Source organism: Gymnoscopelus microlampas (genome assembly GCF_963454915.1).
Source record: "Gymnoscopelus microlampas genome assembly, chromosome: 5".
NCBI classification, from domain to species: domain Eukaryota; kingdom Metazoa; phylum Chordata; class Actinopteri; order Myctophiformes; family Myctophidae; genus Gymnoscopelus; species Gymnoscopelus microlampas.
The window spans coordinates 33,498,810-33,508,842 of record NC_139942.1 but is presented as its reverse complement, the minus strand read 5'-3'; the positions used below and the strand labels follow the sequence as shown (position 1 = coordinate 33,508,842).

General features: G+C 41.8%; 1 protein-coding gene across 1 annotated transcript; it reads right to left on the bottom strand.

Moving 5' to 3' along the window:
* Window positions 1-2,248: 2,248 nt before the first annotated feature.
* LOC311045047 (opsin-5-like) lies at window positions 2,249-8,699 on the bottom strand (the record flags this gene model as incomplete). The annotated part of the gene is made up of 5 exons (XM_084056859.1): window positions 2,249-2,887; window positions 4,690-5,024; window positions 6,285-6,412; window positions 6,745-6,907; window positions 8,612-8,699. The coding sequence occupies 5 exons, from the start codon at window positions 8,697-8,699 to the stop codon at window positions 2,249-2,251; spliced, it is 1,353 nt and encodes a 450-aa protein (XP_083912985.1).
* Between the last annotated feature and the right edge of the window lie 1,334 nt (window positions 8,700-10,033).

Below are 10,033 nucleotides of genomic sequence, written 5' to 3'. Positions count from 1 at the left end.
AGTTTGAACCCGACTCCCATTGTGTCTCGCATGTCTCCTCGCTCTGTCCTCAGAAGAGTAGACAGACATCTAAATAAAGAAAAAACTACCAATAAAAAAATACATTTTAAAAGAGTACCTTTGTTTGCTTCAGTACGAAAAGAAAAAAAAAATCACCCTGCATTGGTGTGGTTCCCACTACAGCCCTGTAATTTTTTTTCCACTCTGAAGAAGCAAACAAGCCTAGGATCTGAGGTTAAAGCCTCATACGTAACTTTCTTTTTATAAATAAAATGTAATTGTGTCGAATCTGTATGGTAGAGTATGTCACTACAATAGAACTTATTCAATTGAGGTGGTTGTATTTTGTCTCCCTGCTCTTAACAATTGAAACATTTAGATTGTGTCAAAGGTCATGTATCACCTACGCACAGGATCTTACACGAATTTTGACCTGATGGTCAAGATTCAATTTATCCCCTGATTTATCCCGTGAGCCGACAACAGATTTGAATTATCTACTATGGGCTCAACTGATGCAAGTTGAAAGATTCTGTGGCTGGCTAAGTAATGAACACTTTGAGATGCTGTCAACGGATGATTTCGTCCTTTGTTATTAGGAAATCTCATGACCTTTATGCATTTTACACACAATAACAACAACACAAATGTAATGGTATTTTCTTTTTCCAACCCGAGACTTATCTACAGCCACATGACAGTTTGTTTCTCACCCTGTTGACTAAAGGAGTGTAGCCTACTATACATGCATAGCATAATACAGACATTTTACGAGACAGAAAGACAGTCAATAGAGTGATGTCCCATAATGAGCCCACTGCGACAAACATATAGAAACAAAAAATATAAACGGTATACCTGCGTTTTTTAAAGTGTAAACAATAGTTGCCTGGAATAATAAAGTAAGCACAACAGCCTCTGAAATAAGTTGTCTTTCAGCTGTGATCTTATAATATTGCTATTATGAAGGACCACATGGTCTTCCTAACTTCAAAACCTTACCATAGCCATCCAGTAACAATGGCACAATCCCACAGTACACCCTTGTAGTTGATCATAATTGGAGACAATCTCCCACTTTGAGAGCAAAGGGTTCATTGGAAAATGAAGAGCTTCCAGTGAAGTTGTATGCAGACTTTTTTAAAACCCTTTATCCTCCCTGTTTTCAAGGGAATTGACAGTAATTCAGCCTGCCTGTTTCTCTCTTGAAAACATCTATCAGCTTATACACACCCAAGTCTCCCACATTTGAGTAAGAGTTAGGCTATAATTTGTTAGATATAATGTATGTACAATAGAGAGATTAATTGAATCAACTGATGAATTCATATAGATCATAATTCTAGCCCTGTACCTTTTAAATGTAGTTACATTTTTCTTTTACTCTTGTACTTAGCCCTATCTTATCCTCGTCGCACAGAAAATGTGAAAATCGGAAGAATTATTATTTTTAAATTGTCACTATATGCCAGTGGTTATGGTATTTGTATTACCTCATTTTGTGAGTACACAATAGAATTTATGCATTGAAGCATGTAATAAAAAACAAAACTATCATCAGAATCGTTGTTCTGTGAGATGTCAGAAGTACTACAGTATGTGCCAGTTACACCATTTCATACTGAGCCCTTGCTACCGCACAAGTATGCACACTCAGAATTCTCCATATATCTAAGCCTTAAAGTCTGCAGCATGTCAGTGTTCAAGTCCAGTGGGCGTACGTTGGAATTGGGCCAACATGAATCTCTCCACACAAAGCTACCTCTTCCTTTGTTCCCTGTGATTCCCTGAGGCAGAATTGTGGGTTTAATAAGTTGGTTCTGGCAGTAATAGCTTTTTTTCCTTTTTTCTTTTTATAAGACTTAGTTATAGTAGTATTTGCACAGCACCTTACCTTTGGGTTTGGCCTGATGCATAGACTATTTTGTATGTGAAATGATACATTCATGCGGTTAAAGTCAACTAACTGCATTAGCATTAATTTGGCAGTATAATTTGTTCATCCAATATTGCTGAAAATATTTTTTGCAGTAATCCAGAATCCACTGTCCCGTTGTAAAGCAAAACAGAAATTATGAAGCCAGAATAACAAAAAGTTGTTGACCAAATGTAGACAACGGCCACTTAGTGATCCTGAATATGAATGATACAAATACACTGTACAATAACTGTACAGTTTATAGAATGTCAACCAAAACATTTGTCCAGAGATATACTGTAGTGTAAACAATATGAAATGAGGGACGGTTTAGGGCCAAGCCACTTTGGCATGCCCAGGTACCATCTGTAGGTTGACCTGAAGATTGTCCATTTCCAAACTTCTTTTGTCACGCATAGCTTCTCGCAGGGACTTCTTGTGACACACTTGCTGTGGCTTTTTCTTCTTAGTTTGTGGCTCCATTATGTGAGTTATTTCATCCTTTGGCATATCCGTACTGGCTGCAAGGTTGGTGACATGGTAGCCTTGGGGGTTGTGACCAAAACACTGACACGTCTGAGTGCACTTCTCACAACCGCTGCTGGTCTTTGATCCCGCCAGAGCAGGGCGGGCAGATGAGTTGGATTGGTCGGGCTGTCTGCAGATTGTGCGAAGGCTGACTCTATTCACTGGCCTGGAATGGCACCTCCCAGGGCCCTGTGCGCAGAGACAGCCCCTCAGACAGGCACGCCGGAGGGCACCCAGGTCTCTGCACATCACCTTGCGGAAGTTGGGCCTCAGCATAAGATAGATGATTGGGTTGTAGAGGGTAGAGGACTTGGCAAACATAGCTGGCATGGCAAAGGCCATAGGAGGGATATTCTCGACGTGTCCCAAAGCTGCCCACATGGACACCACAGCATAGGGGCTCCACGCCGCAAAGAACCCAATGCAGACAGCAACACTTAGCTGGAGAAGAGAAAGTCAAGGGAACATAGAGCATTGATTCTCAACCTTTTTTAATTTCAAGGACTCCTAGTTTGATATGCATGGGGTCACGGACCCCCATTAGATACTAGTTTTTATCTCTGGCACTCTTATCTACACTGTAAAATCCTATTAATTTAACTCTGAGAGTGTACAATTTGAACAAAATGAAGGGTCCATTTGGTCCATTTAGACTAGAGCATAGTGCATACATTCCCCCCAAAATAATGACTATATTGATCACTAGATTAAGCCTAGAGATGAATAATATTGCCCTGTGCTACTCAGATGATTACATGGAGAGAAATAGTTTTTTTTTTTTTTTTTTACTTAAATTTTTATCCCACGATTTTGTAACCCCTATTTTTTTCACCCAGTGCCAATGCCTAAGCTGTAATCCTGGGCACTACCTTCCCTCTGCCAACCTAGGGAGGCCAGGGCCGAGCTCATGCCTCCTTCAATGCATGAGAGCCAGCTGACCTTCTTGTCACCTGACAGGGGAGAGTTTCCCTGGTTGGACGTAGCGCGTGGAAGGAACACGTTATTCCAACCAGTTCCCTTCCCCTCCATCAGGCGCCCCGGCTGGCCAGGGGGAGGCAGTATAGTGACCAGGATTACTGCATGTTTTTTGTGAGGGTACCTACCCTAGGAGACACGGGGAGAACATGCAAACTCCACACAGAAAGGCCCTTTCGCCAACCCCACCTAGGGTGTGGGCGCTGATGACGCGGAGGAGAGAACACGCCCCCAGCGCCCACAGCGTCCCCTGCGGGAATCGAACCCAGGACCTTCTAGCTGTGAGGCGACAGCACTACCGACTGCGCCACCGTGCCCCCGAGAAATAGGTTTTGATAACACATTTTTGCATTGATTATGGCCATGGATATGAAATGATGAGCATTATGGCTTCACATCCATCACAATGTATACCAGCAGCATCCAGAGCCAATACCTGCTAATGCCAACCTCCATCACCAAAGATCTATTGGGGTCACTGGCAGTTTCTTTGAGAAACTAAGGTGCTCGACAGAGGGCTCGTGTTTCTAAGTAGACAGTTAAATATGCAACGCTCTTGGTTCTCATTTGAATGGTCATTTGATTATCCGCTGCATAACCCCTCTCTGTCCTTTTAAATCCATACAATGTGTTTACTTTGACCCCAGGGCCCATTTGTAATATATTCGCATTGGAGACGGTTCTTGGATGGACTCGAATTGTGCCAGTAATAAGATTTGCAACTGAGTGTTTGATTAGCATGAGCAGAGGCTAGCACCCCTGAGCTGGGCTTCATGCTGGTGGCTACTGGCTAGTAACTATGTTAGTGGCTGCAAATGACATGAAAATGTGACTGGTTTAATAATGCACCTCTGGTATGTTGATTACATACAAAGCAGTAATGATGATGAGGGAAGGTTGTGAGAGTGGAAGGAAAAGAGACAGAGAGAGGAGAGAGAGAAAGATAGAATGTGAAAGAGGGGAAGAGAAGAGATGGAGTGGAAGCAATACAATAGAAAAAAAACTGATTATGAGACAACACTAACATTCTATAGCTATTAGGCATGCTATTGATTAAGAATGAATTATGTATTCCGTGACGGGTGGAAGAGAAGACATAACGGTACAGTTTGTGGGTTGAACTGGAATGTCAATGAATCTTCTGTTGAATGTCCAATCCAATTATAATTTTGCAGAGGACACCTGATGTTTGTAACTTCAGAGCACAGCAAACTATAATGGCAGAAACAATTTGCGTATTATGCATGAGGCAGCTGTTTCCCCCTCACCTTGGCAATAATTGTCTGTATGTCGCTCATGTGCGTCTGCCGGGATACGTGCTGCTCCATGGCCTTGCGGGAGGCACGCACCGTGGCCAGGATGCCCGTGTAGGACACCACAATGAGACAGCACGGGAGGGCGTAACAGAAGATGAACAGTGCCACCGTGTAGGAGCGTGCGTTGTCGTGCTGATTGGAGAAGCGCCAGTCGATGCAACAGGCTGTGCCATAAGGCTCAGGACCGTACTGGCCCCAGTGGGCCAAGGGGGAACAGGCGAACAGCATGGCGTACGCCCAAGCGCAGGCAATGAGCAGGCGGCCATGGAACGAATTGAACCTGTTTCCTTGGTAACAGAAATTTGATTAGGTGTTAGAGGTTATTTAAATCGATCAAATCAAAGGTTTGCGCTTTTCAGTCAGTGCTGTATTTTAGATGATAGCCTACATATTGTGGACATCGGGCAGAAACCTCGTATCTCCATATATCAAATGTTTTTAAATAAATGAATGCCCTACTTTGTCATACTACAGTATAGTGTCACACAAAAGTAACAAAAATAGCCAATCTACAAGCTCACAATGTGCGTACGTTGTGAGCTTGTAGATCGAATGTTTTTTGCTATCTTTGATTTAGCTTTGTATTAGTGAAAGTGAAATTGATGAAAGTGTGTATAAATATTGCACCAATGAAAAGTATTCACAAGAGCAGGTGACTAAAATAACAACTATTGGAACAGAGGTTCTTTTTGTCAATGACCTTCAAGTTCAACCTTAAGAGATGGCTTAAAGCTAACCAAATTTGTAATCATGGGTAATTATCAGTTCCAATTTGTCACTGGTGTCTTTTCTCATATTTCACTGTAACTGTATGTTACTTGTCTTGTTTTGTACTTATGCCTTTTTTTGTATGGATATATCACCACTTTTAACAGCCTGCTCAGGGACTACAGATGAAATTTAGCCTTTGGCTAATTCTGCCTCATTTACATGGATGTGAAAACTGACATGTTGATTAATGTGCACAGTCCCTTATAAATAAATAAATAAATGTCCTGAAAAGTAACCGTTTTGGACATACAAGGTTTCCACCCGACAGCCACGATATACGCCTTAGAACGTCTGATGAGACGATAAATGGTTCATGAATAACTGATTTCAGAAAAGTGGGTTCAGAGGGGGGATCTAAGCTACAGTAAAACATCCAAGAGTTGGGACAGATTGTGCCATGTCTTGGGAAAACTGATTTTTCACCATATTCTGATGAGATAATAAATGATTCACTAATAATAATGCATTTCAGATAAGTGGGATGAGGGGCAGGGGGGGCTTTTACTACAGTACAACATCCAAGAGCTGGGACAGACTGTGCAATTTCCTTGGAAAACACAGCTTTCAGGGGTCAAGAGGAAAAGCCTCATTGCACCACATTAGACAACATCACAGACTGCAATTATTGAGCACGGGCTTCAAAGAAAGGCTTCTGTGGAGCGGCTCGCAGAGGGACCATCGTTTAATTTCCTCATATCGATTAATCAAATACATCAGCCGCTTCGAAGGATCTGCTGTAGAATCCTTTGTCAGTTCAATGTTCTTTGAAGACTTACCATAGAGCGGACAACATACTTTCACAAAACACACCATGCTCAGCAGGGTCAGAGTGGTCATGCTGCAGATACCGAACAACACGCCGCAAAAAGCGTACATGTAGCACACTGTTTTCCCATACAGCCACCTGCGTAGGAGGATGGGGGTGCAGGCAGCATAAAGGAGAAGAAAAGATCCATGTGAGGGGGTGGGGGGTGGGGGGGTGATAAGAGGATGAACAAAACACCTGTGAACGCCAATCATATTGTCAACCAACCATTTTGTTAAATGAACCTTTGAATTTGCAAAGGAGTGCGACACAAAAGCGAGGACTATACACTGATGATCTCAAATCACAAACATATCACATCATTCTGTCATGTGAATCACATGAACGCATACAGTCCACTGTAATCTAGGCAGCCACGTTTTCTCTTTAGCCCTTATTGTTGTTGTTAGGTACTGAGAGAGATATACTACCTGTGGTAGATGCTGGAAGTTATTGCCATGGGGTAGAGGGACAGGGTCAGGCCCATGTCACTGATGGCTAGGTTGATGATGAAGAACTCGGCAGGCTTCAGCAGGTGCTTTTTCTTGTAGGAGACGTACAGCAGGGTGCTGTTGCCTAACACAGAGCAGACTCCTGCAGGACGATAACACACGCTGCTGTGAGAGCCACAGTCGCAGGGACACACTGAGCTGCTCATATATCAGCGAATGGGTATGATTTACGCTAAGAGTGAGTTTTTCGTGAGCATCTTTGGAGAGACACGCAGCGGGGCAAGTTGTCAACACAGACCGCTGACTCAACTTATGGTAGCCTAGGCATCTTTAAAGGGCAAGACCACTTTGGTAGAGGTTTGGGTAGTGTAGTTACCTTGCCATGATGTAACTCCAAAGGTGGACAAGAAATCAAAAATAATTGCTCCATTGATTAGAAATTGATAATTCAAAATATGCTCCTCATTGACTTACATTGTACCGTAAAACAGCTCTCAAAGTCACTCTTTTAGCATGTAAACAAACGCAAACAAAGTTGATTCAGACAATATAGAACATCACCAAACCCAGCACTGTTTGTTTTTTTAATAAAATGTTTTACTTCCAGTTGATTTTGCTATTTTTATTAAGAAGAAAACCTGGACTGGATTTGCGGATCCGGATCCGGATCTTCAAATGGTAAAATCAGCAGGAAGTTAAGATTTTTATTAAAAAAACAAACAGTACTGGGTTTGGTGATGTTCTATACTGTCTGAATCAGCTTTGTTCGTGTTCGTTTATGTGCTTAAAGAGTGACTTTGAGAGCTGTTTTACGGTACAATGTAAGTCAATGAGGAGCAAATTTAGAATTATCAATTTCTAATCAATGGAGCAATTATTTTTGATTTCTTGTCCACCTTTGGAGTTACATCATGGCAAGGTAACTACACAACCCAAACCTCTACCAAAGTGGTCTTGCCCTTTAATCACTGAAATCTCTCCTTGTTTCCCTGTAGTAAAGTCGTTTAAAGAGCGTACTAGAAAGTTTATCTGGGAATTACTGTTATAGTGCGGCATGAGATGGTATCTCATGTCAAATGAATAGTATGTATGAGATGAGAACAAAGATGTGTTTCCGTGCCGGGGTCCGCTCATAATTCCGACATCCCGTTATTCCGACCGTTAGGTTAGTGTGAGGTTAGGGATAGGGTTAGTTATAATGGGGCCAGTCGGACCAACGGGACGTCGGAATAATGGGCTGTCGGAAATAATTACATGGCACCTCTGTGCCTCTGTGTATACTTATTGTATATAGATGAAGGTGGAGAAAATATTCTCTGCTCACATCTACAGTACATTCATGCACAGAAACGCATGTGCTTGCACAGCTTCATCTATATACATCTTTATCCCTTTTACTCGCCAATTTAGTTGCTATGCCAATTGATTCCTCCCCACACACATTTTGTGTGTTGTCACTGCTTTTGTATCCTAACTGACTCACCTGCCAGTAAGGAGCCCCCATCGGGAGGACATATTGCCTTCGTCCTACTCCTCCCGCCCAACACTCCCTTCTGAGGTGTCGCCCCAGACCGTAGGAGTACCTGCAGTGACAAATATCCCTCTTCCCGCCCAGCTTCCCTCCCCCGAACATGGGCCAATTGTGTCCGTATTGATGCTCGACAAAGCCGGATGCACCACGGTGGATTTGAACCTACAACCGTGGTGGTGGGCACTGGGCAGACACTACCACTGCGCCAGCTGAGCATTTGATCCACATGATGTTGTGGACTCCTTATTATCTTTTGTTCGTTTGTGGATTACTGAATGGGATCAGTGAGAATTTTAGATGCTCTCGCTCACTTACCAAATATTGAGTAGACGATTGCCACTGTTATGTCTGCTTCTGCAGGTATATTGGAATGGAATGCCATGTCATCTGCAAACAGACCCATCTGCAACAGATCAGTTAAACAAGAGCCGTTAAACAAAAGTCTAATTAAGAGCTAGGTTGGTATCTGTGTACTGTCTGTGGACTGTATGCATATTGCAACTGTGACATAACAGTCAGGCTTAAAGGTCAGGCTAAATGGGGAGTACAGTATGAACTGTTTTCTGTCTTGTAATAACAAGAAGAGAAGAATTGTGGCCTGGTCAATCAGAACTGTCTACTTAATTGACACTACTGTTTGATTTATCCACATCTAACATATTGCATTATCGTCCAGTACATATTACTACTACTGTACCCCGTAGTGTTTATTTACTTCAGAAAAGATTTGCTAGAACTGTTATATTTTCAAAACGACTGGATCACTCTGCTCCACTTTTCAAAAAGCTTAAATTCACCCTCCCCTTTACCATACTAACTATGTTCAATTGTCCCACAAATACAGAGGCACTAATCTTTGATAAGCATTCTAAACGGCATATAACTATCCTCACTTAATTCCTATAAGAATAATCAAGCATGTTCTGATTTATCAGGTCTCATAATGGTAAGTATACACTCACAGATACACACTCATGACATGCAAACGTGCGCGCGCGCGCGCGCACACACACACACACACACACACACACACACACACACACACACACACACACACACACACACACTCTCTCATAACATACTTTATTCATTTTATTGTTGTTGTTTCTTGCCTGTTCCCTGATTACTTAATTGTTTTGAAGTAAAGTCTTTGGTATTTTGTATACGGTAATTATGCATGTAAACCACGTTGGCTAATTGTCACTTTTAATCATGTCTTATATTAATCATATTTAATCACGTCAACTGGCAACTGCGTTGGCTTGTTGTCATTCTAATCATGTCCTATATTAATCTTGTTTAATCATGTCAACTATCGTTGGCTAATTGTAATTTTGAATCCTGTCCAACATTAATGTGTTATACAGAGGTAGAGGCCTCGTATAAACCCATAGGGATTATTGCCTCCTCCTGGCACTCTTTCCCTTTAAAGTTTGTGCATTCATTATGTACATTGGTTTTGTTTTTGTTTTGTTATCATGCTAAATACATGTACATCAAATCAAATCAAGAAAATTACAAAGCCAATGTTAAAATTGGGCAGATGGATATCTATGTACTTTCTCACTCTCCTCAACTAAAGATGGTCAACATGCCACTTCAAAACCGCTCAAAAAGAGCAGTTACAGGTGGCTGCAATTCGAAACTGTAAAAAAAAGAAAAGGTCAAAGCCCAGCCCCCCCCCCTGAACTGTATACTGTACATACTTTTGTTTTAGTTTTCTAACTGTTTATATGA